The sequence below is a fragment of the Lagopus leucura genome, unplaced genomic scaffold (assembly GCF_019238085.1).
Source record: "Lagopus leucura isolate 7727_CA_CO unplaced genomic scaffold, USGS_WTPT01 Super-Scaffold_739, whole genome shotgun sequence".
NCBI lineage: Eukaryota > Metazoa > Chordata > Aves > Galliformes > Phasianidae > Lagopus > Lagopus leucura.
The window spans coordinates 19,674,144-19,701,333 of record NW_024962255.1 but is presented as its reverse complement, the minus strand read 5'-3'; the positions used below and the strand labels follow the sequence as shown (position 1 = coordinate 19,701,333).

The following is a 27,190-nucleotide window of genomic DNA, read 5'->3' as shown; positions in this document are numbered from 1 at the left end:
TTCTTTCTCCAGATTGTCTCCAAAACATGGTTACAGATATCTTCTGTATAAAGAAACCCAGCAAGTCATTTCTACCTGAGGGAGTATTAACTTTGCTGATGTTCTGGGTGAGGACTGCAGTAGTTTCTCAGACCATTAGAGGAACAGTTTTGAAATCTTCATTCCTTACAGCCCTCTGTCTTCTCCTTTAACATTCATCATTTTTCTATTGCTTACACAGCACGAAAGGTCATTCTGTGGTGTGCAATGACATAGTTCAGTAACATATTTATTCTATAAATAATAATAATTATAGTAGTAATAGTAGTAATAACATAACAAGGATAATGTACTAGAGTTGTGGATGGTACTTGGTGATATACAAGAATACAGTGACAACAGAGACCTTCCAGTATCTTTTAACATAATGATGTATTATGGATACAGGTATGAATTTTGGGATTTCCAGGAAAGCAGTGGTAAACACTGGAAGAGATTACTGCTGCTGGCAGAACATTATTTTGTGGAGATATGCCTTGTGTAACGGTTTGTTTTGTTTATTTCATAGGATTCTTTTACATTTCAGTGGTTGGGTTTAGGGATGGAAGTGAGTAGTAGAGCCTCCTGTGGGCGTCTGTCTGGTTGTTGCTCCATGTAATATTACTTTCTGAGACTTCCCTGTGTTCTTCACTTCTTGTTCTTCACTGTCAAACACAACTATGAGATGAACATTCCAGGCTTGGATTTATTTTTGTGGGACATTTATAGGGCTTTTGGTTGTTGTTGTTTTTCTATTTGTTTGTTTTTTAAGGATTGGAGCAATTCTCTTTTATATTAAACTGAAGAAATACTGCATTACTACCTCTGATGAATGCTCCTCTGTTTTGCAAATCTGCTTTATGCTCTTCATACCAAAAGAGTTGTTGTTCTGTAAATGCGATTAAAAGGCTCAGCTGAAAGCTCACATTCCCAGGGGAAGGACAGCTAATGTTGCTTTAAATCCTCTCAGTTCTGGGTTTCTGCATAACTTAGCACTCTAGGCCTCCCTGAGCTATGATGAGTTTTCCCTGGCAGCTGTTTGGATACTCCATAGTATCTCCTGGTAGAGCTCTCCCCAGTGTGATAGGACCTTCCACACTGGATCTTGTAGGAAGTGATTCTGAAGAGGGTTCTGCCAGGCTCCACAGAAGCCTTTGTTGTACAGAAGTCTTAGCTGATAACATATGATTAAATGTAGAGTACAGAGCTACAAAGGGAAGAGCATGGAAGATTTCCTATTCTTGCTCTCTTTTTTTGTCTGTATGGTATGTACATTAAAAGTAGCCTTCCCTAACCATCACTTAGGTCCATGCCTCTGCTACATGTGAAGCTCTGAATAAAATCAAATAGAAAAAAAAGACTATTGATTGCAATTTAATATGAGAAAGAGCTGGCTATTTTTGTACAATTTAAATAATTGTACCTGCAGGTAGAGAATTAAGAACTGTATTTTTACAGGTGTAGTTCACAGTCTTGATATTTCTTACCTCCTTACTAACAGCTTACACTGAAAATAAATCCTCACAGGTTACAGATGTGCAGATAATTTGCGCACACAGGGAGCCTGCAGCTGTCCTCTGTCATCCATTTGAAGTGGATTTACATGCAGCAAATTCTAAAGCTCTTTGAAAGTGTAGTGCTGCCCCTAAGTTGGAAACAAGGGAAAGGGAGCAAAAACCACTGGGAATCTTATAGCAGAATATGAAAAATAAGAAATGAAGACTTATTTGTGAAGGGAAGGTAAAGTTTGCTCTCCTTAGCTGTATACAGGTATAAACTAGACTACTCCTAATTACAGTTTTGATAATTGGTGGTAGTGGGCTTGTCTTGTTTGGTTGGCTTTTTTTTTTTTTTTTTTTTTCCCTTAAATTATCTTATGTGGAATTACTGTAGAAGATAATCTCTAGAGATACATTCTGGAGAAATGGTGAGCTTTCTTATATGCTGCTGATTTTCCCTTCAGTATTCTGCCTTTCCAGTCTGCAGGAGTCAAGAGTCTTTCCTCATCATGGTTTATTTTTCTTGTCTGATAAAAATGTTAGGAATTATTTTAGCCCCAAAGTTATATGCAGTATGTCAGTACTTGCCATAGTGATGTCAAACAAATTGAACATTATCAACCAAAGTAGATGGTATTTTTTTAATACTTAAAATCACATGGTGTTTTCAATTGCATGCATCCATCCCAGGCCAGGAGTGAACTGAGGAATCTAATGTAGTGTATTTATGTGAAGTCTGCTTGTAGCACTAATTTCCAGGGACTGCAAAATGTCTTTAGGGACACTGGACAACAAGCTGGTCCTGTTTTTCCATCACAGCTGTTGGAACTGTTTGTACCGAATCTGATGTCAGGATTCCTAGATTAATGGATTTGTAGATTTGTACATTATGGAGCAATAAAAGCTGACATGTGGTCACCTAGTCTCGTATTTTTAAACAAATACTGCAATTTCTGAAGCTCTGCTGCAAACTAGACAGTTCTGACTGTGTCAGTGCCTCCTTTTGCAGGATGCTGGTAGATCCCAGTTGTGCAGGTGTGGTCACTGAGGTTTAGACACAGGAGACAGCTCCGAAACTCAGCCATTTGGCTGATACCCTTACAAATTAGCACTTGAAATTCACTAAGGATTTGACTATACTGCTGAAAGAGTAGTTCAAACTGGGGAAAAGCTGCAGTTACTAGTGTGAGTCTTGTAATAGCCCAAAGACTTTAGGATACAGCTTTTGGAAATTTGTTGTTCTGGTTCAAAAACTTATTGTTCACTTGCACAACTTAGTTTAACAACTGCAGGTACAAGGAAATTGGCTTAGTATCACTGGAGTCAACTAAAATAATGAACAGCAAACAGCTAATTTGTTTCTGTGATTATTTTCCCCATTTGCGCTCAAGAAATATCAGTTTGCTTTCCTTCCTTCAGTCCAAGAAGCTGAAAGGATGAAATCATTAAAAGGAAATGGCCTCCAGGGGCTACTGCTCAAGCCTAAAAGAAGAGGGCTGTAGCTTGACCTGTCTTTGAAGTATCTGAGGATCATCTCAACTGTTTTTGGAAAGTATGAGAGAAGCCCACGAGGCTGGGAAAGGAGGAGGCTTGTGTACCAGGGGAAGGGCTATACTTCTTTAGATCTCGACCTTTAATTTTAATTCTAGACAGGAGGAAACCCCAGGTGTGTGAGGAAAATATTGTTTTTATTGTGTATCCACTTGTAATATTAGTACTTTATTTTGATTGCTATAAGGAATTCTATGTCCTTCTTACCTTTTCCTTAGCAAATCCTCAGTGCACCTCATAAGCAGCAGTACATGTTTTCTAAAGCTTGTGGTACGAGAATGCTGACACTGTTTTCTTCAAACAAAAAAATGAGAATGCATTCATTTTTGCCATTTCCAGCAGACCCTTTTTCCCTTGGAAGTGTTTTAAATATACTTTAATCATTCTGGTAAAGTTTGCAGTTGTTTTGTGAGAAACAAATAGCCATTATAAAACAAAAAAGTATAATTGTCATTATTAATCTTATAACATTCAGCTTTATTTGCTGTTAATGCAGTAATTTGTTTCATATGTGTAATATGTTTCAGTATGTGTAATATAACCAAATTACAGCAGTCTCTTTTTGATTTAGCACGTGGAGCAGCAGTAGCTGGCACGGCCGTGTTAAAGGAGGAATGAAGGGATTCCAGAACTTCATGGTTTCTGACAGTAACATGACTTTTGTGGAATTTGTGGAGCTCTTCAAATCTTTCAGGTAAAACATATTGGTATTCTGCATTGATCTCTTTCATCCAAGTTTATGAAATAGCTAAAATTAGACTTCTCATGTCTTTTACAGTGTCCGTAGCCGCAAAGACCTTAAAGACCTTTTCGATGTCTATGCTGTGCCTTGCAATCGATCTGGTCTAGAGCCTACTCCACTTTATACTAATTTGAAGATTGATGAAAACAGCATTGGATTCCAACCCGATTTAGGTTTGTTAAAGAAAACACAACTGGTAGACTACTGAACAGCTTCAGTTAATGGCCTCAAGATAACATCTCTCAGTCAGTCTCATAAAGAGTGATCGATTATAAGTTAAGCACAGGGTAGCTGCCATACCTCCAATAACACCTGTTTAGCCAGAAGTAAGGCAGGTTCTTTGTTCAGAAAGTAAGAAAAGTACTCCTGTTTTAAGTTAACCAGATAGATTTGTAACTAACTGGCATAGCAGAGGCAAAAAGCTTTTTGCTAAGAGGCTGCGCCCGACGCAGGAAGTATCTGGTTGCAGGAGCTCTGGAATCTGCCATAGGGGTAATACAGTGAGCAAACATAGGAATCAGAAAGAAAAAGGCTGTGCCCTGTGTTTCATCTGTTTTTGTTGTTGTTGTTTTGGTTTTTTTTGTTTGTTTTTATCTATCTGATTTCCTAGTAGATCTGTTTCATTTGGGACAAGGGGAAAAGAAACCTTTGTCCCTCTTTACATTCCCCAATTGCCATAATCTAAGTTTGGAGTTTTGTTTACATTTAAAGAAAGCAGTATTTCTGCCAAGCAGCCTGTGGGAAGGGTACAGCACCACTGGCATGCAAAGATATAAAGTCTTTGGGCAAGCTGTAGGATTGCACGCAGCAAAAGAAAGGCTTCAAGGCTGTACATGGTCATGAGAGGGTGCAGGAGGGGCCTGGGTGACAGTGGGAGAGACTGTTGGATCCATGTTAGACATTCCAGGATTTTGTGTATAATAATTAATTGCTTACAATAGTTCTCTCCCACTGCTTTATGTACACAGTTAACACTTAATCTCCTATGAGTGGATAGAAACAAGATGGTTCTGTTTATGTTTACAATGTTATGGGTAAAATGTTCTATGAGATATTCAAGTATCTTTGCAATGAAATATGTTAAATTCTATTCTATACGATGTATCCAATACACATAATGATGTATTTGATATTTATTTTGTTTATTGTTTGTTTGTTTATTTTTAATAGATTTGTTGACTAGGAATGTTTCAGACCTTGGTTTGTTCATTAAGAGTAGGCAGCAGTTGTCAGATAACCAGAGGCAAATATCTGATGCTATTGCTGCTGCCAGCATTGTAACTAATGGTACTGGAGTGGAAAGCACATCACTGGGGGTATTTGGTGTGGGCATCCAGCAGCTGAACGACTTCCTTGTGAACTGCCAAGGAGAGCACTGCACCTATGATGAAATCCTCAGCATTATCCAGGTCTGTAACACAAACATATTGCAATCCCTTTTACTAGGAATCTTGTTACTTCTGTTTTCCCTGTAAATGTTCCCAACAGTATTGTTTAAAGACATGGGGTATTTTACTTTGTTGTTCTTGTTTCCATTTGACAGCTCTAAAGTTTAATATTATCTTTATTGAAGGCTATAAAGTTATGCCGGTATCCATATATGTACGCCTATAAAAAGAAAAGAAATGATGCAAATAAACAGGAGTGGGGTTTTTTTTTGCTGTGTACGCTTTACCTGGGAAGGGGCATGACAGTTGAGAAAAGTGTTCTTGGTTGTGCATTCTTTTCTTCTTGTCTGAGTTCACCTTTGATAAACACTAACTTGGAACTTAAAAAAAAAAACAACATTGTTTCCACATGTTTTTGTTTTACTGTTAAAAAGAAGGCAAAACAGAACAGGAATCCACCTTCTCAGAGCAGAAGCAAATATAGACATCTTACTCCCTTCTATACAGTGGCTAAAGTGATCATTATGTAGAGAACAGGAAAATTACATTAAAATATTTGGATTTCCTCCACATGTGTGATTAATACAATCCAAAACCAAGCACCCACTTAGGAGTTTACTAAGGTTAGAATTTGAGTATTTGAACTATTAATATATAACAGACTTGCAAAGCCCAAAAGACAGAAGTTCTAAGGAAACATTCAGGTAGAACAGCAGAAGCGTCCAATTCGACATGGTGTTGTGTTTGAACACAGTAAGAAGAGGATACATGATTATAGATGCTTTCTAATTTCAGCTAAAGTACTGACTGCTTTGAATGGGAGATTGGATCAGGTGACCTTCCAATATCCCTTCCAACATGAATGATTCTATTATTCTGCAATTAAAAGCTTAATTTGCTTGTTTACTGATTTTTAAAGCAAGCATGAGTATTCCAGACACGTAACTCCTTTAGAAACAAAAATGCTGGGTTTAGATATAGTTAATTAAGTGTGCAAACTACACTGTGAAAATACAAAAAAGCAGTATTTCTAAAAATCACTGTTATATGCGTCTTATATTTCTTCCTTCCTGTAGAAGTTTGAACCCAGTGTCAATATGTGCCAGCAGGGGCTACTATCTTTCGAAGGATTTGCGAGGTAATTGTTCATTTATATATATGACACCAGTGTATTAATGTGTGCATGATGTTCACAAAATACTCAGCACAGCTTGTAACTTCCTGACATCTTCTCACTTTGAGGTTTTTGATGGATAAAGACAACTTTGCCTCCAAAAATGATGAGTCACAAGAGAATGCTGAGGACTTGCAGTTTCCACTGTCATATTACTATATTGAATCTTCCCACAATACCTACCTTACTGGCCATCAGCTTAAAGGGGAATCCTCAGTGGAGCTCTATAGCCAGGTAAATGGGGTTAGATCATTGCGTAGTTTTCAGTATTAACGTGTTTGTTTAACTGTCAAGTGCAGGAACATGACCTTTTTGCTTTGTAACTCCAAATGTTCTAAGACCCTGCTTGTAAAATGTTGGAAAACATGATGTGTGGGAAAGCTGCCCATAAGCACAGTTGTGTTCAAATGCCTTTTCTAAGGCAAAAAAAAAAAAAAAAAAAAAGGCTTAGTTTGAGATTCATAGCATCTAGACACCAGTCGGTCTGACCCAACCTACTAAAATTAGACTTTCCCACAGGAAAGACTGATCTAATATTTTAGTTCATTCAGATGTCAGAAACACTATTCAAATATTGTACATTGCACTGCAAAGACTAATTTCAAATGGAACTATAACATCTGAAGACATTGCTTCTAGGAATATTCTAGAGCTACTTACACTTTCTGCCTGATGAACAGGAAAAAAGCAATTTCTTCCTAGGGCGTTTAATTCTGTGTGTGTTTGTGTGCATACCAATTTGTTGGTGTGTCTGTGTATTTATCAAATACTAGAGAAGGCACTGCATTTCCTGCAAGTAGTGCTTTTGTTACTCTAGATATTAGTGACTTACTATTGAAAGGGCTCATCTGGTGTCCCATGTGCCACTTTACTTGTGGATTTAGATAGAGGGCTGTAGCTGTATTAGGAAAACCTGAATAATGATGTCGAAAAATACGATTGCAAAGGAGGTTCCCATAATTTCACTGCACAGAGTGGTGTGAGTATTTTGTTGGGAATATATTGGCAGTGAGATAGAGCTCAGCTGGCTCTAAATTAAGCATGATACAGGAAAGCCTCTGCCTGTCCCCAGACAGTTATCCCAGAGGACGGGGCAGCCTGTCCTGGCTCAGCATGCCTGGCTCTCACATGAGTGGTGATACCAGCCACACACACAGCTGCCCAAAACATTCTTAATAGCAGAAGTAATTTTTCTGAATTGGAGAAGTTATTCTTCTTCTTTGTTCATGAGTGTATTTGCTGGAAATGATTTTGATTTAGAGATCTTCATTTTCAGTAAAATATTTAATAGTAATAGAGATAACTTTTCAGTGATAGGCAGTTCTAAATAAACAACAGTAATAAAAAGCACGGGACCAACAGTGCATAATTCAGCTTATTTTTCCCACCGTCCTGCTTCTTTGCTTTCTTTGGTAGTTTTCTAGAAAGCACAGCTTCTTCAAACAAAGAAGTAAACTAGTTATTATCACTAACCACGATGGCCAGGCACATTTGCATTCTGATTATCCTTCTGTAAGTTCTTCACTAGATATTATTTTCAGACCATCTTCTATTTAAAAACCTATTAAAAAAAAAAAAAAAAAAAAATCCCAAAGCAAAAGCAGCAATGCTGTGCCCATAAGCTGTCACGTTAACAATCTAGAATATATTGCCATGTTACTTTCCAACTGCTTTTGCAGGTGGAAATGCAGGAATGTTTTTCTCCCTCAGGACACTGAGGTATACATTAAGAACCATTTTCTGCAAGCAGATTCCATGTGTTCTGTAAAGTACCATGAATTTCCAAGCTTTATAGTACTTCTCCTGAAAACATACATGCTTTCTTAATTTTCCCACTAGGGAATGCAGTTAGCTGGGGACTGCAGCTTCTGTGGCCTGTATTTACAGAGGCTGCTCATTCCAGCTCCTTTTCTGAACCACTGTGCTTTCATTTACCTCTGCAGTGTCTTCTGCTTTGATAATATCAGGCTGTGGCTTCTATGTGCTCACTGTTCAATTGCATTGCAGGTTCTCTTACAAGGCTGTAGAAGTGTCGAATTAGACTGCTGGGATGGCGATGATGGGATGCCTATCATTTACCATGGACACACTCTCACTACTAAGATCTCTTTTAAGGTATGCTAGTAATTATATCTAGAAACAAACAAATCTGTACTATTTCTCTGACAAGGCAAAAAAAAAAAAAAAATAGCCTACTAGGAAAATGCAAGTCTGAATAGACTAAATCTTAATAGAATACGATGTACTACTTCAGATATGAACTCCCTAATTGTAAACATTATGCTTTTTGAGTTTGTGTTTGTAGCAGATGTATGGTAATTTTTGTGTGGCTATTTTTGATGTGTCAGTGTAAATCTAAGTAACTGTTATCAGTTCTTTTATAAAGAGATGCTAGGCTGATCTGTAGGGGCTTGTTATGGAAACGAAGTATGGATTCTTTCTTCTTAGGGAAAACAGATGCCTTTCAACTGAAATAAGCTAACTGAATGCTGCAAAGTAATCATGTTCTTTCAATGACCCTTCTTTCTCATAGGAGGTAGTTGAAGCCATTGATCGCAATGCATTTATCACCTCTGACATGCCAATTATCATATCCATAGAAAACCACTGTTCCTTACCTCAGCAGCGCAAGATGGCTGAAATTTTCAAGGTGGGCCATAAATTGCAGTAAATTAATCTAAGGACTTGTCTTGGGATTCTTCCATAATATACCTCATTCTCAATATTTCAGAATGTATTTGGAGATAAGCTGGTGACCAAGTTTTTATTTGAGAGTGACTTTTCTGACGACCCCATGCTTCCTTCACCTGACCAACTGAAAAGAAAAATCCTGCTTAAAAATAAGAAGCTCAAAGCCCATCAAACACCAGTGGATATATTGAAACAGAAGGTATAGTCCTTCCTGAATAGCAAGCAGTGGGACTTAACTACAGCTAGAAGTAATTCATTTACGTTGTGTACTTTTATGTAAGATGCAATCAGTGAAGAAAACTATTACTAAAAGTACCTTCTAGTAATTTAATAAGTGGTTCTATTGTGATAGGCTCACCAGCTGGCGCATATGCAAGCACAGGCTAGCAATGGTGCTAGCAACCCCACACCTGCCAATGAAGAGGAAGAAGATGAAGAGGATGAGTATGACTATGACTATGAATCTCTCTCTGATGGTAAGAATATCTATTTCTTTCTTACAGTGCTGCTGTTAGGGAACTGTAGCAATAAGACGTGTAAATATTATTCTGGTTCAGGAATGATAAAGATAAGTTGATCTCACCTTGTTGGAGGAAGATATACTAAATGTCTTCATCGGCACTTTAGTGTGGTGTAGAGGGCACAAGTGTTAAATCCAACCATTTGATGTTTTAACTGTGCAACATATTCTAAATTTTAGTCGTTATGGATTATTTTTATATTTATCATTAATTATGAAAAAAATGATTACCTTCACAGTTTACTCTATCTACATTCAACAATATTGTCTTTCCTAAGGAGCTGAGACACCTGAAAGCTCAAGGTTCATAACAGACTAAATCCTTGCATCTGCCTGTCTTAATCTAAAATGGCATCTTAAGGAATCTTCATCTAAGATGCAGATTCTCCAAAACCCCATATTGTTTCTTTCTAATTCCAGATACCCCTGAAATATCTATTTTAGTTCAATTTTTTTTATTTCATATTCATTATTTTTTGTTATTTTGATAATTTGCCAAGAATATATTGATGTAGATCATAGTGCATTTGAAAGATGAGACAATAGCAATAGCTGGAAGTCATACCAAGCTCTAGTTAAGTGCTCCAGCTTTGTTAGATATCTCCAGAAATGGGTCACAAAGCTGATTAAGGTACAAAAATTTACACATGTACTTCAGTGTAGATAAATGCACGGTAATAAATACACGGGAAAAAAGTAAAACTTGCTTATGTGACTCAAAGCTCTACACTCTCTGCAACCATTTGGGAGATGTTAAAAGTTGCTATAGGTTTTCTGAAATTCTCAGGTAGGTGTATGGTGACAGCCAAAAAAGCCTATAAAATAGTGTAGATCCAAAAAGATGATTATCAGGAACTGAAAACAAAGCATCTTTTTGCTGTTTTATAAAACCTCTTTGTTCCACAGCTTGAGTTCTTATTCCTCAAGGAATAAGTTACAGATTAGGGGAACCAACAAACTAAGTGGAATGGGCAGTGGCTCTGTGGGAATGTGAAAAAGCTGAAATTTTTCAGTTGGTGGAGAAGAGGGCTTAGGGCTGATTTGAAGAATATTTACTAAATGATTAATTGAAGGATAAAAGGAAGCACAGGACTGTTGCAAGGTTTAAGAGGCTCTCAATAGAACAAGTAAATCAGTCTAAAACAGGTAAAAGAAAGTATTCTTATGCAGCTGGTAGTAAACAGTGGGAATTTGCTGCCACAGGAAATTGTGGAGACAAACAATATCAGCAGATCTGAAAAAGGATTGAACAAACCATGGACAGGGTTTTAATCAAAAGTTGTATCTAGAAACATGTGGCCCAACATGTAGCAGTTGTGGATGTTAGGATGGTTCAAGGGAAATGGACCATGCCTAGTGCTCTCTTTATACATAATACAGTATATTCTGCTGCCACTGCCAGAAACAGAATACTGTGCTAGATGGACTATTGGTCTGAAACAGCTGAGCACATTCTCCTGGCTGAATTGTAAAATCACTTAAGGATTTCACTTACTGAATCCTTAAGCCTAATGTGTACCTGCTTAAGTTCTAGGTGTCATGTTCAGGGAAGGTGTGAGGCTTAAGCACACACACTCTGCAACACAGGACCTTCTTCTGGTTGGTCTCTTATTTGCATTACTTCCTTCTGTGCTGAATTTTTTAAAAAGGTAAAATAAATAAATAAATAAATGCTGGATCTGAGTGTTACTGCTTGCAGGGCAGCAGTATTGTTCATGCTAATAGAACATTTATGAATCATAGAATTGTTTGAGTTGGAAGGGACCCTTTAAAGGCCATCTGGTCCAACTCCTGTAGAATGAACAGGGACATCCACAGCTTGATCAGGTGCTCAGAGCCCTGTCCAGGCTGATCTTGAGTGTCCCCAAGGATGGGACATCTACCACCTCTCTGGGCAATCTGTTCCTGTGCCTCACCACCCTTATTGCAGAGAACTTCTTCCTTATGTCCAATCTAAATCTCCCCTCTTTTATTTTGAAAGCACTTCCCCTTGTCCTATCACAACAGATCCTGATAAAGAGTCTATCCTTTCTTACAGTCCCCCTTTAGACACTGAAAGACCACTATCAGGTCTCTGAGGAGCCTTATCTTCTCCAGAGGCTATGAGGCTAGTTCTGGTGCTGCCTTCAGTTGTGTTTTGCTAGAAAGTTGGTCTAGCTGGCTATCATCAGTATTCTCCTGGTATGGAGCAGGGTGGGGAAAGCATAGATAAAATTGCTGTGAAAAACTGAGAATGCTGTTAGCAAGTTTGTCAGGAAAATATTGTTAGCTGACTGCAGTAAGTGATGAGTTAGCAGTGTTAGTTAAGAGAAGATTTGAGAAATCTGAAGGTAACGAGGGTTAGTCACAGCTCACAATACATGAATACTGAGACATGTTTACTGCCTTATTACGACTATTATTCTTTGGGATTTTTACGTATGCGGTTATTTTGGCAAAACTAATCTAGGTAACAGTCCATAAACCTTCTAGAAATTTTTGTTTTGATTTTCCTCACTGATACATTAGGTTTGTGTCAGGCTAATAGTTTTACAACTGACACTTAATTTTCATTTCTCTGGCTGTAAATCTTAATTTCCTTTACTCTTATTCCCCTTCTGACTCCGTTTCCCTGTAGCAGATGTCCTTAATGCTTCTCCTGCTCCTAACAGCCAGGAAGGTAAAGGCCGTTTGGTTGAGCATTTTAACTGCATGAAATCAGCACTGCATCACCAGCCTGTTAAAAACAACCATGTAAATATATGGTTTTTACCTCGTAGTAAAACCACAATCAGATTCTTTTATATGGCATTGTTAACTGTCAGGAAATGTTAGAGGACTGCATGTACGACACTGGTTATGCAAAGAAAGAGTATGGTCAAAGCATCAGGGGTATCAGGAATAAATAAAACCATTCCTTTTGTGACAGTTTCAATATTTTGATCCAGAAAGACCAATTAGAAAGTGTAATATTCTCTGAGAAATACACAGCTTTGAAGAGGAATTTTATCGCTGTAAAAAATATTTGTGTACAGTGAATGCAAGGAGAGAAAAGGCAAAACTCTCTGAACAAAGATACATGTTTGGTGTGGCTAATTGTGTTTGGACATGAGCAATTCTTTCTTATTCAGGGGTATTCCTTGTTGTCACATGGCAAGCTTGAAGAATTAATATAAATCCATGAAATGATTTTGTTTTGAGCATTTTCTGAGCACAAAAGGATGGGCTTTAAAGAAGTGCAATATATTAACCAAAGCTCAGCATTAAAATTTTCAAGTAGAAAGCTACTACTAAAATAAAAGAGAATGCTTTGACCAGTAAATGCATCATTCTGGCATCTGGTTATTCAGATAAAATTCACGGCATTATCCACAACCACTGTTAGTTCACATTAAATTTCCAGTTGAAATTTTTTTGGCTCTATGTTTATTAAAATCCCATTGATTTTTAGATAACATTCTTGACGACCGACCTGAGAATAAATTATCAAGTGATAAGCTGCAGTTTGAATATAATGAAGAGACTGCCAAAAGAATAAAGAAGGCTGATTGTGCTACTTACAGTAATAAAGGAAAGGTAGTTCTGCTTTTTCCCCTTTCTTCTCAGCCACACTTTAATACATAACCAGCTTCAAAAGGATTTGCACTGCTTAGGTAACTGAGACATCAGGTGGTAAATGTATTTAATGAACACAGATAGAAAGCATGGAAACACACCAGAGAAGATGTATGAATTAAATAGAATATTCTGTATGCTGGTCAAGTAAAGTCTTTAGAGGTTATTGGATGCACAGGTTGGCTGAAAATTACAACTGTTGGTGCTGTCTGTGAAAGGTGTAATCACAGCTAAATCCGGAGGGTTACTGGAGTGCCCAATACCAATAGGCAATTTCATCTCAGTCTTCAACATCTTTGTTTATCGAAATAACTTAATTTATTGTTTTATGATGTCAAATAAGTGCATTTGTTTTCATTAAGTCATCAGACACCAAAAGCACTGCACTGCTGTGTAGTTTCTCCTGAACACAAGTGTTTTTGTAAAAATTTGTAGAACCGACTCGGATGTCTTTGCACACTCTCCCTATTTCAGTGACAGATATTGGCGCATAAGCCAGAGATCTGTTAGGCAAAGACAGCAACCCACATTGAAAGAATGAGATTAATTATTTTAAGGACATAAGTAAGATATGCTAGAGTACTTTCATATTCAGTAATTTTGTTATTTATGTTATTGGAATTGTCACTTAGGTTTACGACATGGAACTGGGAGAAGAATTCTATCTTCCACAAAACAAGAAGGAAAGCCGACAGATAGCCCCAGAGCTATCAGATCTTGTCATTTACTGTCAAGCTGTGAAGTTCCCAGGTACGTAGACTTCTGTTTTATTACCTTAAACTTTCTGTTTCTTTGAGATACTGTGTTGATGTTTTGAATTGGTCAGTACAAGCATCTTCACATTTAAGAAGCTGAGGACCTTTTTCTTGATGATTTGTTAGTCTATTTAATCAAAGTTTTATACATAAATCCATCATGGGAAAGCATATTGCTTACAAAATTGAAATCTCCCGGTCTTCACAACTTAGGCAACTGCTTCTTTATTTCAGGAGGGGTGAAACAAAGCTTTGTCATAACAACTCTGAATTTCCATGTTAAAAAAACACAAAACTTGGAAGGAAAATATTTCTGAAACTTTCCAGGAAGACCTTGTCACATTTCTTAAAGTGATCCCATTTTACTGTGTTTCATTTTTACCTGCAGCCTCCATTTTCATTTCTTTCCTAAGTGCAGAGGAGGGGAGCCATTTGTGGGGGTAATGCTGAAAGCTCAAAGCTTCTGAAATAACTTACTTTTTCCAGCATCTGGGCTGGTAATTCAGGAAGAAGAAAAACAAAATGCCCCTTTCATGGGGTGGGTGAGGATAGCTGAATGCACGTTCACTCACACATTCCTTATGGAAAGGGTTAAGAAAATAAGGTTTTATTTGTATAGCAAGAGAAAAGAGAGGAACTGGAGAGTAGATCACTGATAGTTACTGGTTTGTTGAATCATAGATTCTATAAAACATGAAGTTTGGTATATTTTGGCTCATACTTTTTTGTACATAAATTCTTTTAAATCGAGATTTTATTGTTTACTGATATGTTTAATGTTTTGAATGAAATATCTACTCTTTAATGGAATGGTTCTGTGTGGAAAAGTTAGCAATTCTGCCAAATCATGACCTTATACAAATAGAACTATAATCAGATTAGAGAAGCTAGCCAAACATAAAATAGTGTCAAATAGGCAAGATAAACATGCTGAAAAATGGAGAGGCATTCCATTATTATCTTTTATAAGTGCAAGAATTGTAGGTGTTACTTGTAACAATAATAACTCCTAAAAATTCAAATTTGATACTCATTACAGAAATCTCCAACCTTTCAAATAAAATATTTTCTTTTAAAGAATGATATTTAAGATTAAGCAGAGGTAATTTAAGTTGTTCCAAACATTCTGACACTCAAAGAAGTTATGGTGATCTGTGATATCTTTATAATGTTTTAGGTTTTTTCAGTTAGAAAAGAAATGCTTTCCCTATGAGATTTCCTCTTCTTGTTTTAAAGGCATGTGAATGGAATAATCAGGAAAAATAAGTTCCATTCACAGATGAACATATGAAGCTATATAAGTTAGTTTTCCAACAAACTCATGTATTTTTTCCTCCTTTGAGACAAATGCTGCCTTCTCTGCAACACATGTAGACATCATGACCACTGTACTGCTGATTGCTCATCTGGAGGTCACAGATGTGGTACATGTCACTGTTCTGCTGTTCTATCTCCATATTGTCCATTAGTGACAGCAAGACTGGTAGATCCATGATTATGTAGTTCTGTTGACCAATTTTCTTCCCCAACTCAGAAAATGTGAGACTTTTGGAGATAGTAAGGGAATAGTCAGTGGCTGATAATAATGTGAATACTTCATTTCTCCTGCCACCATGTACTTCTATTCTGTGTTCACAATTGTGTCTCCGAAGGTCGCTCATTGATTGTGACTATAAAACAAGACAACAAGACAAGGACCATTCTCTTCATTTAGCCTTGCCTACTGAGTAACACAGACTTTCAGCCAGCTTCTTGATTGAAACAGAATTCATCTTGTAGAGAGAAAATACATTTATTTTTCATTAAACCTCTGGGAAGGAGGTACCCACCACTGTTCTTGTTGTGCCAGTGGTATTTGACCCTTATGGTCCTTATTTAACTTCAGTTTCAGTCTGTTGGATATCACTGTAGCATCATCTACGAGAATGAAGGTTTGTTCTCTTAGGTCACCAAAGATAAAGGCAGTGAAGCATACTGAGCAGAATGCTACTATAACTCACTCGCACTTGGCCTGTTGGCTTGGTGCTGAGGATCCTCATACAATGAGTAAGGAAAGTTAAGTGCATAAAAACAGGATCAGCACAACCAAGTGCATTGAGCAGGAAGGCACTTAAGCAAAACATCGTAAAATTCAGTTACCAGCTCCACTGTACCAGGCTATCTACCAGTATGGTATAAGTAAGTTTAATAGAAATTAAGGTTAATGTGAAAAAAAAAAAAAAAAAAAAAAAAAGATTAGTACCCAAAAGAAGTACTGTTAATTATTTTCAGGGTCTGCAAACCTGCCGCTGATCAGAAAGAAGTACATGGTGAGGCAGTTAACAGTTGCAGTTTGACCTGTTATTCCAGCAGGTTTAGAATAAGAAAGATGGGAGTTTGCTGCCTTCAGGATTCAAACTCCCAAAGTGGTAAAGCAATAAGCTAATGTCTAATGAGAGCCTGGCACTAAATTATCTAACCTAAAGGATATGGTGCAGTGGTTGAGAGGAGATATGAAAGATTTGTGCTGTCCTTCTGGTAGAATGGTGGGCTGTAAGCTGGTCCTGCTTAGACCACAGAGTTGGACCAGATGACTTTCTGGTCCTTTCCAACCTCCATTATTCTGTGAATTTATGATTCTATGTATAGGTGATGCTGTATTTTGGAGCTCAGTTTAAATTGGAATGAAATATGGAGCTTGCCTCTGGGAGAAGGTCTATCACTTGCAAAGCATGCCCATGGGAAAGACTAAAAAGAAAACTCCCGGCTGCAGTCTACCCTGTGGCCATCACATATGGTTCAGCTAACCTTGATGTTTTGCATTGCAGTCTCTGGTGATTTATGAGGTTAGTCTGTTTCCTCAGTGACTGTCTCCACAACAGGATTTTGAAACCTGGATCTTGCTTGCCAAATCCATTTGATCCATTGAAAACTCGGATTAAATCATTCTGGAAGCACATAGTGCATAACTCCTTGTTCTTTTTAGTCACTTCATATTCCTTGATCTCAGCTTCTACCATCTTCTATTGTTTATGTGTATGCTTTGGCCCAAAGAGACAGTAAGTCTCCAGCACTGAAAACATTTATGCACGTACTAAATTTTACTAACCCAAGGCAGTTACATTGAAACTATCAGCATAATTTTACAAACTACATGTAGACATGCTGTAAAGATTGAGACCTGAAAATTTACAGCTCTGGACTTGACTTCAGCAGAACCAAGACCAATGCATTCTCTTTGTGATTTATATTTGTAGATGAAACATTGGTATATAGCCAGTCTTTAGGCAGGTGTGAATTGATGGGAGAACATGAGGGTTGTTTTCTGAGTCACCATTAGGCAAATAATAGTGTACTTGTTTTGTTATATTTTATATCACAAGTACAGCATGGATCTCTAAGCATCCCTCAGCTCCTTGTTGTGTGTTTGTGTGTGTGTCAGAATGAGCATCATACATTTAGATTTAGATTTTAATTATGGTCTGCCATGAGCTCTCTCAAAGTCAGCAGAAAGAAAATGATCTCAAGGGGAGTGCAGTCTGTTTACTTCACTGGGATTTCAATTAGGATTTTAATTATTTTGCTTGAATGCATATACTTGAATAATAGCTATAATAGAGCTTTCCAGCTCCACTTCTAGTATGTATTGGCCATAAAATGCCTAATGGATTTCACACACCTACCACATTTCTCATCACAGAAATACAAATTCTAAACAGAAGATAACTCCAAACACACCTTGAAGTTAAACTGTTCAAACAACAGCACTTAGGGCTTTTCCATTACATTGTATCTTTAAATAATATTGTGTATTTATTTAATTGTATAGGTACCATATCCTGGACAAATCCTATAATGTTCAATACTGCATGGCTTTTTTGCTTCTGTAGAAAGGATATATTTTTTTTTAATTTCTGTTAGGATGAATATATTGAAATCATTATTGCAGAATTTTTTAGTATTAATTAGGATTACTTTGTAATTTGGGACAGAGTCAGTACTTTCCTCAAGTCAAAAAGTAAAACGAGGAAAAGTTGTATCCCTGAGATATGTCTGTACATCTGTATTGCTTCATATATGTTCTATAAACATTATGTATATAAACATATATACTATATGCTTATATAGTATGTAAAGGTACATATATATCTAAGGACGTTAAAATTAAATGATGGAGAAAAACACACAGCTTGCCCTGTGTACTATATTACAGGAGTATTCGTGGCTCAAAAATTATGTGAAATATGATGGAAAATGTCATGCCCTCTTGGTCATGTTTTTTGGCTCATTTATGTTACATTTATGGGAACAGGCTTATCAACTCTAAACCCATCTGGCTCTAGCAGAGGAAAAGAAAGAAAAAGCAGGAAGTCCATTTTTGGCAACAATCCTGGTAGACTGAGCCCTGGGGAGTCAGCTACTCTTGCCAAAGCATCTGGAAAAGGTAAAGTTAGCATCTTTCAGCAGTCACGTGAAATGGCTGTACCAGACCAAGTTGTTAAAGATCAAATACTTAACAATGTGTGAGATACTGAACTTTGGAGTGGTTTTTTGTTATTGCAGCAGCTATGACAGTAACACTGTTACAAAAAGTGTTGAGTGCAAAGTAGTGGAATGTGAGAACAGAAAAATAAAGACCCTAATTTATAAGCAATTCAAAATCAACACACTTTTTAAGTGAAATGTCTTAAAGTTTATATTCTAGAAGATACAAATTAATATATTTTTAAGTTCAAATAGAAGGCAGAACTATTATGCTGGATCCTGAAAAGGAGTTTTAGTGTCTGTAGTAAGACTTCATTGTCAAAATACAGCCAAATCCTAATGTGTGATGGCACAAACTCCTGAGTTACACCTTGAAAATACTTTGACTCCACAGGAGCTTCAATTTGTGAAGTTGGGAATTGTACTCTTGCATGTGAGCAGATGTAAAGAAATACAAAGGAAAGTACAGAAAAAGCCCTGGAGCAGGGATGATTCCAGATCCCTGCCTTTAAGTACAGTGCTGTTGACAGAAAGTTGTACCCTTTCTTGCACTCATTTTCTGACTCTTGCTATTCTTCCAGCGCAAATGCCTTGCTGAGCAAACACAGTTAGTTCCCTCCCAGAGGCTGGTGATCAAAAAATGAAGAACTCCAGTGTCCAATTCTTAAGTATTTTGCTGCATTTGTCCCCTAACTCTTATGGCACTCTGTAGACTGCCTGTTCAGAGACTAAGCAGATAGCTTTCAATCTTGCCTCTCTTCCTAATGTAAAATGTATGAATGAGAAGAATGGCACAGTGTATCCCAGAAGGCCCTACAGCTGGGTGAGTATGTGAGAGTTTGTGATGCAAATCTATAGATACCAACACTACAGCCATGAGTTTGGACTTTAGTACCCTAAGTACTAAATCACAGTATCATTTCAGCACTTAAACGTTATGTTTCTTCTCATGAAGCATTCTTACTCTATAAGGAATTTGATGTTTATACTGAATGGTATAATTTTCCAGGATCATCTTTTTTCTAACCATGGTACAGACACATGATTCACTAGAAAACACTGGATTCTTGGAGTCTCTGGATCTGCAGCCATGACTTGAGGGTACTGTTTGCTTTCCAGGTCCTTTTGATGTGATGCGGCAGACGTGGGAAGACCCTTCCTCTCCTTACAACTCTCCAGCTTCTCTCAGTGCTATTATAAGGACGCCCAAGTGCTACCACATCTCCTCCCTGAACGAGAACGCTGCCAAGCGGCTGTGCCGGCGGTACTCCCAGAAGCTGATCCAGCACACCACCTGCCAGCTCCTGCGGACGTACCCTGCTGCCACACGCATCGACTCCTCCAATCCCCATCCACTCATCTTCTGGCTCCATGGCGTGCAACTCGTGGCTCTTAACTACCAGACAGACGGTATGAGTCAGGAATACGCAATTCTATGATTCTGTGATTCTAATTTTTATGCATTTTACACATGAATTAAGTCCTTAAACTATGAAATAGCATTTGACCTGATTGACAGTGGCAATCTAATTTTTAAGAGCAGCAATCCTTGGATTTAGGAGCTTCTATGCCGATGCAGGCAGATCTGTCTTCCAATGCCACAGAAGCGCCTGGCCCAGCAACAACTTCAGGCGTCTGTTATCTTCTGTAATTTCAAGTATAAAAATGTACTGAACTGTTTCTAGTAGAAGTGCTGGTTGCTAGTTAATTGTTGCTCAAACTTTTTTTTTTCTCTACTATATTGTATTCCCTCACCTTTTCAAAGGAGGGATCATCAGCTAAACAGCTGATGCTTTTTCATTCTACAGTTCATGGCAGTTATCTAGACACTTCTCACAGAATATATATGCAGGTCCTACAGTTGGATGAAGACATTAGAAAAAGAAAGAAGAGAATGAACTAATAGTTTTGTATAATTGAGTACTGGATAAATCGGGTACATAAACTATGGCTTTCTCTGAAAACCAATCCTGAATTGATTGTACAGAACTAAAATTCAAAACCAGATACTTAAAGCATGTCATTGTCTTGCCGTTCTTTTTTCTACTGTACCACAGCTTTTTCTCAGTGCTGGCTGCCTTACTTTCACAGATCTTCCCCTGCAACTCAATGCAGCAATGTTTGAGGCGAATGGTGGCTGTGGATATGTTCTGAAACCTCCTGTTCTATGGGATAAGAATTGCTCAATGTACCAGCAGTTTTGTCCATTAGAAAGAGATCTTGATAATAAGGAACCAGCTATATATTCTTTAACAGTAAGTACATTAAAAGAGAATTTTATGCAGCTGGATAGACTGAAATAGGCAATGTTTGACTGCACTCTTAAGCCAGCATTAGTCAGGCTTTTGTGTGAACATTTAATTATTGTATCTATTTCTGAAGGATAATTAACTAAAAGAAATCGGAAAGAGAAGAATCAAACGGTCATCTTCATTTCATTGACTGCTTTGTAACCTTAGTTGCTTTCTCTGTTTTCTTCACAACCTTTGTCAAAATCCAGTCTTGAAAACATCTTTTCTGCCACTGCACAGCTGTGTGTACTTACATATAGGGCCAGGATGTTTCAGGTCTGTGAACATGTGAGAGGCTACACAAAAAGTCATTATGAAAAACCATACTGAATATTTGAACAGTTATTTTCAAATAAGTCATATAATCAGATGTATTATTCTTGGATTGGTGGCAAAAAATGGTATTCCCTTCAGGAAATGTTGCATAAAACTCAGGTTCATAAGAACCAAAGGACTCTCAGCCAAGGTGAATGCAAACCTAATGCTTCTGTTGTGTGCATCAAAGCAAGGCAGAGGTCAGTGCCATCACTGCAGAGTAACTGAGAAGAAAATTTGATCCCTTTTGACTGTGTTACTGGGACATTCCTTCTGGATTAACTTTCAAATGCCTCGAGTGGTTGCACTCATGATATGCAGTATATTTTTTTCAGAGGAAAGATATTGTAGCAATGGCATGTGGGGTTTAAGCAGTGCTGAAGTTAGAGCCCTGGAAATGAAAAAAGTAGGGGGGCACTGAAATTAAATCCACCGGTTAGGAAACCACACTTGGGGCTGTGATGGAAAACAATGTTTAGCTCAAAATTGTGGCAGAAAAGAATGACTGCTAATTCACACATCTGTACTCCTCGGCTTCAGATCGTGTCTGGGCAGAACGTGTGCCCCAGCAACAGTACAGGAAGTCCCTGCATTGAAATCGATGTGCTCGGGATGCCCCTGGACAGCTGCCATTTCCGGACCAAACCCATTCATCGCAACACACTCAACCCAATGTGGAACGAGCAGTTTCTTTTCCGGGTTCATTTTGAAGATTTGGTCTTTCTTCGGTTTGCAGTTGTTGAAAATAACAGTTCAGCTATAACGGCTCAGAGAATCATTCCACTGAAAGCTCTGAAAAGAGGTAAAATGGTCTGTAGTAACATCCTATGCCAAAATCGTTCATCGGATTCCTGGACTGAATCCTGCTGGAGGGATATTTTTAATCAGCTGGTTGCGTTCTTTGGGAGGAGACAGGGAACAAATACCAGGCAGCATGCTTTACCCCAGCAGTGGGATGCTGGTCTGATGCTCCCGTGGAGCTGGCAGCTGCCCCAGGGGCTTGACTCAGCTCAGGACTTGCTGCTCCCTTAGGAAGACCAGAATGGTTTCTCTCCATTGTTTGCCCTCTGCCAAAGAAACTGCTCTAACTAGTGATCACTGGGGCAGAGGTGAATCCTCAGCACTGTCCATAGGAGATATGAAATAAAGGTGAACAAAGGCGAGTGAAAATCTAAGCAGCACTAGTAATTCTGTGACACCTGGGCAGGGAGTTTCCATGATGCCAACAGCTCTTCAGCAGGATGGTAGACATAGTTCTGAGTTTACTTCATGCCTCTGTAATACAACAGGACAGTCTTAGCATAGGAGGATATGTGGCCACAAATATATACACATTTCCCTGTGAGACTGTCTTTGCTTCATTCATATGCTAATATTTATTAGCTTTTTCATGTATGAATAGATTGAACATTACAGCAGTGTAAGGGTAGACAGCTATATTTGTCATTCAAACTTCACAGCATTTGGATTACACTGTTTTGCAGACAAGAGTATCAATGCAGTATTTTTCCAGTGCTTTAAATTCTGTAGATAAAGCAAATATTAGATAAAAATGCAGCAAATCTGAGTTTTCAGTTTGTGAGACTTTTGTCCTACAGTGTGGTAAAGTACTTAGGAAAAGCTGTTTTCTCTTTAGGCTATAGACATGTCCAGCTCCATAACCTGCACAATGAGGCACTGGAAATCTCTAGTTTGTTCGTAAACAGTCGGAGGATGGAAGAAAGTCCCTCTGGAAATACTGTGCCCGCATCTATAGTAAGTTAATTATTTTTTGTGAATGCTATGTATTTTTATCTTAATGTCTGCTATGGTCTTGAGACTTCTACGAACAGATGCTCAAAGATATTTGACCTAAACCTGCACATTTTTTTAGAAGTACCCCAATGGATAATTCTTCTGGGTGACAGTGGAATTAAGTAGGGTTATCCCACTGGAACTGTGGGAGGATAAAGCTTTATTTATTTATTTATTTTAAATTCTTTGTTCTGTAATGTAAAAGCCATGCCTTAGCTGGATAGCTTTGCTTGGTTGAGTTCTTTACAACTTGTCTACGTTTTAATGCAACCTAAAGCATTCAGTAACATATTCTCTTAACAGTTGTTTAGTTCAGGTGAAAGGAAAGCCTCTGTGCCTTACAAAGTGACAATCCATGGAATTCCAGGCCCGGAGCCCTTCACTGTTTTTAACATCAGTGGAGGGACCACGGCTGCACAGCTTCTCCATCAGGTGAGTGCCCACTGCTCTGTAGACTCTGCTGCATCAACTCACACTGACTTCATTCCAGGCGTTTGTCTCCATTAATTTTTTGCATGCGGAAGCAATACAGCAAGGAGTTGCTTTACAAATGTATTGTTGTGGAATTAATTGCATTGGAAATACAGAAATACCTGTGATTATTATTTTTTTTTTTTCTCCAAATCTTGGCTTCTTCTCTTCTTGGAAAGGGTTTTTAAACTTAGAACATACTCCCTATTAGTACTGTAATATTTGGGCATCTGAGAAGAACAGTCTGTGCGACCGACAGCCAGAGGGCTGTCTTTAGAACAAGACAAACTTCGCTGCACAACTCCTTGGATCTGAGCAGCACAGGAATAGAGAGTAAAAGGCTATGTTTGTGAGGAGAAAAAGCAGTAAGCAGGGCTGTTATCCCAGCAGTGGGAAAGGACCCTGCTGTCCTGGGATGCTGCATTTGTTGTCTGGCCTGCCCAACAGGACAGAGATAAGCCAAAACAGGATGGCCTTGCCTGGAATAGCTGAGCTACCTGGCAGGCCTAAGAGAACAGTGCATTACCCTGGCATGAAATAACTGCATAAGGAAGAATAAATTGGAAATCATGCCCACACTATCAGAATAGTTACTGATTCTTAAAGTTTCTTCATTCATACTCATTTATAGTTACTAATTATGCAGTGTTTATATTTAGCACTCTAACTGCTGTGTGTTTATTGCGGTGTGTCTCAGATCTTGGAGACCACAAAAGGCACCGAGTCCTGTGCTTCAGACTATTTTCTGATGGAAGAGAAAAGTTTTTTATCTAAAGAAAAGAGTGAATGCAGAAAACCACCATTCCAGAGAGTAATTGGTCCTGAAGAAGGGCTTGTGCAGCTCTTGAACAGTTGGTTCCCAGAAGAAGGATATGTTGGAAGAATCATCTTTAAAACCCGAGAGGAAGTAAGTCTGTTTTAGATAAACTGTTATTTACAAAGGTAACCAAAAATAGCCTAGGAGCAGGAAACAAAAGGATGCAGTATTTGTTTCACTACTTGGCAAGCAGTGTCACTGAAAATGAAGCAGAGCTCTGCACAAGCACAATGAGACTTCATGCACCTGTCAGTATGTACACCTATGCAGCCCTAATAGCAGCTCTGTGACTCAGAACTCCTCTACTGTTTTCACTGATTATGGTTCTAATTTAATGTACGTTGAGATTTTGACATGATAGGAAATGAATATAAAGAAAGACAGTTAATACCAAAGGATGGTAGGCAACAGAACTCCAGGCTACAATTACCAATCAGTTTATGTATCAGCAGCTTTTTTTGTTGTTGTTCTGAAAACTAGAAAGGATTTTACTTCTAAAGATCTTTAAAAACCTTGAAGGATGATGAAATTTTCAATGGTAGCCTAAAATAATGAGATTCTTCATGTCTTTGAATTTAAAGTAGGAAGGTGCAGTGATTTCCTTAGTTTAAACAATGGGCATGGATGGCAGTGTTTTATATTACACAAGTTAGTATTTTGTTTTAGTTTGTTTCTAATATTTGGAGCCAAGACAATAAGTAGAAGTTTGTGCAATTAGCAGCCTACTTCATTCAGCTGACTGCAGCACTTTGTGAGCACGTGCAACTACAAACATGTCACTGCTGAGCTGCATTCCTTCAGAAAACATAGTTGAAAATCTGACTTAGTATGGATGGAAGCAATGCTGTGGGTTTGGGTTTGCCATGCAATGTTCTGTGGAGCACAGCATGAGCTGTAAATGGAAAGGTATTAAAGATGCACTGATTTTAGAAACACGGGTGTATACGTTCTAAGCAATATTGGCTTGTCAAAACTATATGTAGCAGTTGCCTTTAATGAAATAGGACCACAAGAGTGCCTGATTTTCAAGTGATGAAAACTTTCTCTGACCACCACTTTGAGTTACGCTCTGCAGTAGCTGAATCTGGCCCTCTTTTTTTTTCAGAATTTAAATGAGAGAAACGTCTTTCAAGAAGCAAAGGAAGATGCAGCCATCACCTCGGAGGATGACAGTTTCTTCGTTCAGGTACACGATGTCTCCCCCGAGCAGCCACGCACTGTCATCAAGGCACCACGCTTCAGCACCGCGCAGGATGTCATACAGCAGGTGAGCCGTGCATGCTTCCACATGTGGGTCTGTAAGGTGTAGGGTGGAGGCTGCTTTTACACAGGGTAGGTGAGCTGTGTGCTCAGCTGAGGGATCTGCCTGGTAACCTGAATCTAAAGTAATGCCTTCTTTTTGGCCTTCTTTTTTTGCTCTTCAACAGACTCTTTGCAAAGCCAAGTATTCCTACAGCATTCTGAGCAATCCAAATCCAAGCGACTATGTCCTCCTCGAAGAGGTGACAAAAGAGCCAACAAACAAGAAGTCCTCAACATCTAAACCATCTCAGAGGATTCTCTCCGATCAAGAGTGTGTGTTTCAGGCCCAAAGCAAGTGGAAGGGAGCTGGAAAATTTATTCTTAAACTCAAAGAACAGGTTCAGGTAAAGGAGGGAACACTTTGCTGTTGGTTTTGTAGATGGTGCATGATGAGCTGACTGGAAACATACTGAATGGTCGAGTGAGACTTTGAATGATTTTGTTTCTTGACACCTTGTTTCCAGACCTTGTCAGCTCTGTAGTCTGTAGGTTTGAAGGGGTTTTTGTGTTGCTTGTTTTTTCAAACTAACTGCACTGCTACAAGACATCTGGCTGCAAAAAAGCCAAGGTAAGAGATGCTGCATTTAAAAATGCAAACTTCTTTTTTTTAGCCTGAATATAGTATGTTTTTTTTATAAAGCAGAGCTACGCTTTCAGGGCCAAGCTGCCAGCTCCTGTAGGTCCAGGTGAAAAGGTTACAGCAAAAAGTGACTCCTGTTCTCAACTCCCCCATCCTTTGCAAAATGACATCAGTTACATTCTGCAACGTGATTCTCACAGCTTGCAAGTCCCCTGACAGCCTTGCTACAGCTTTCTCATTCTGAAATCTGGCTGCACATGCCCTGCTCCCCATAGCACTAAGACAGACAGGGCTGTTCCAAGGAACAGCACTTGAACGCTACTGGAATAAAAAGTCTCCTTTATTCCTGTCCAGTTAAAAAATATTTCTGTTGCTTTGCCGCAGGCTTGGGAAAATGGAAGGACTGAAGTACTGTTCTGCTGGGAGAAGGAACAGCATTCTCCTTTCCAGCAGATGCCAACAATCCATGGCTGTTGCCGCCTTAAAGTAACTGTGTCAAAAGCATCAATTTTATAAAAGTTTATCCCAAATATGCTATACATAATCTTTGAAAATATGTACTTTTCAGCCAGTCTAGTCTGAACAACCATAAGAATGCAGTTATTTTGAAAGCATAGCTTCACTAAGTTTTAAAGGGGACACGTGTTTAGAAAAATGTTGGATGTTTTCATATTAAATTCTGTATTCTACAGCTAAACAACCTGTTAAACCATTTCTGTGATCTGTTCTGTTTTACAGGCAGCACGAGATGACAAAAGAAAAGGCATTTCCTTTACCAGTGAGCTCAAAAAGCTGACCAAGTCAAGTAAGCAGTACCGAGGCTTCATTTCACCACCCCTGCAAGTCCTGCCTGATAGCCCACAAAATAAGGATGACAGGCCCATGTGCAGCTTGACTTTTAGTGACGTTATGGAATAGTCACCACCAGTGCTTCCAGTACAGTCTGTGCAGGTATGAGGTACCATGGCTCAGCATTAGAGTCAATTTAGTACATAAGTTACACAGTATCTTTTCACCGCTAGTGTTGGTAAACCATAGTAAGGGACTGACAGATCCATAAAAGCCTTAAACATAGTTGTGCATAGCTGCAGAAAGATCAGTGAGATCTCCAGTTATTTATTAGGGCGTTACTGCAATGAATCAGAATGCTGTAGAGTTTCACTCACCTTCTTTTACCCATTTATGAAACAAAAGCAGAATGCTGCATACTGGTAGATTTTATAG

At 38.4% G+C, this 27,190-nt stretch overlaps 1 protein-coding gene across 4 annotated transcripts in view; it reads left to right on the top strand.

Moving 5' to 3' along the window:
• The window catches only part of PLCE1 (phospholipase C epsilon 1), a 148,653-nt gene that overhangs the window by 116,790 nt on the left and 4,673 nt on the right, over positions 1-27,190 (top strand). For 3 of the 4 annotated variants that reach the window (XM_042863509.1, XM_042863507.1, XM_042863511.1), the window contains 22 exons: positions 3,640-3,762; positions 3,847-3,983; positions 4,981-5,219; positions 6,275-6,336; positions 6,441-6,606; positions 8,380-8,487; positions 8,906-9,022; positions 9,104-9,262; positions 9,416-9,539; positions 12,201-12,242; positions 13,014-13,138; positions 13,810-13,927; positions 18,224-18,355; positions 19,516-19,806; positions 20,488-20,651; positions 21,543-21,804; positions 22,639-22,757; positions 23,100-23,228; positions 23,965-24,174; positions 25,190-25,351; positions 25,512-25,730; positions 26,705-26,917. In XM_042863509.1, the coding sequence (XP_042719443.1) occupies positions 3,640-3,762; positions 3,847-3,983; positions 4,981-5,219; positions 6,275-6,336; positions 6,441-6,606; positions 8,380-8,487; positions 8,906-9,022; positions 9,104-9,262; positions 9,416-9,539; positions 12,201-12,242; positions 13,014-13,138; positions 13,810-13,927; positions 18,224-18,355; positions 19,516-19,806; positions 20,488-20,651; positions 21,543-21,804; positions 22,639-22,757; positions 23,100-23,228; positions 23,965-24,174; positions 25,190-25,351; positions 25,512-25,730; positions 26,705-26,884 (3,388 nt within the window). In that variant the 3' untranslated portion in view covers positions 26,885-26,917. The remainder of the gene's footprint in view (positions 1-3,639; positions 3,763-3,846; positions 3,984-4,980; positions 5,220-6,274; positions 6,337-6,440; positions 6,607-8,379; positions 8,488-8,905; positions 9,023-9,103; positions 9,263-9,415; positions 9,540-12,200; positions 12,243-13,013; positions 13,139-13,809; positions 13,928-18,223; positions 18,356-19,515; positions 19,807-20,487; positions 20,652-21,542; positions 21,805-22,638; positions 22,758-23,099; positions 23,229-23,964; positions 24,175-25,189; positions 25,352-25,511; positions 25,731-26,704; positions 26,918-27,190) is intronic. The other variant, XM_042863510.1, reaches the window with a different exon arrangement.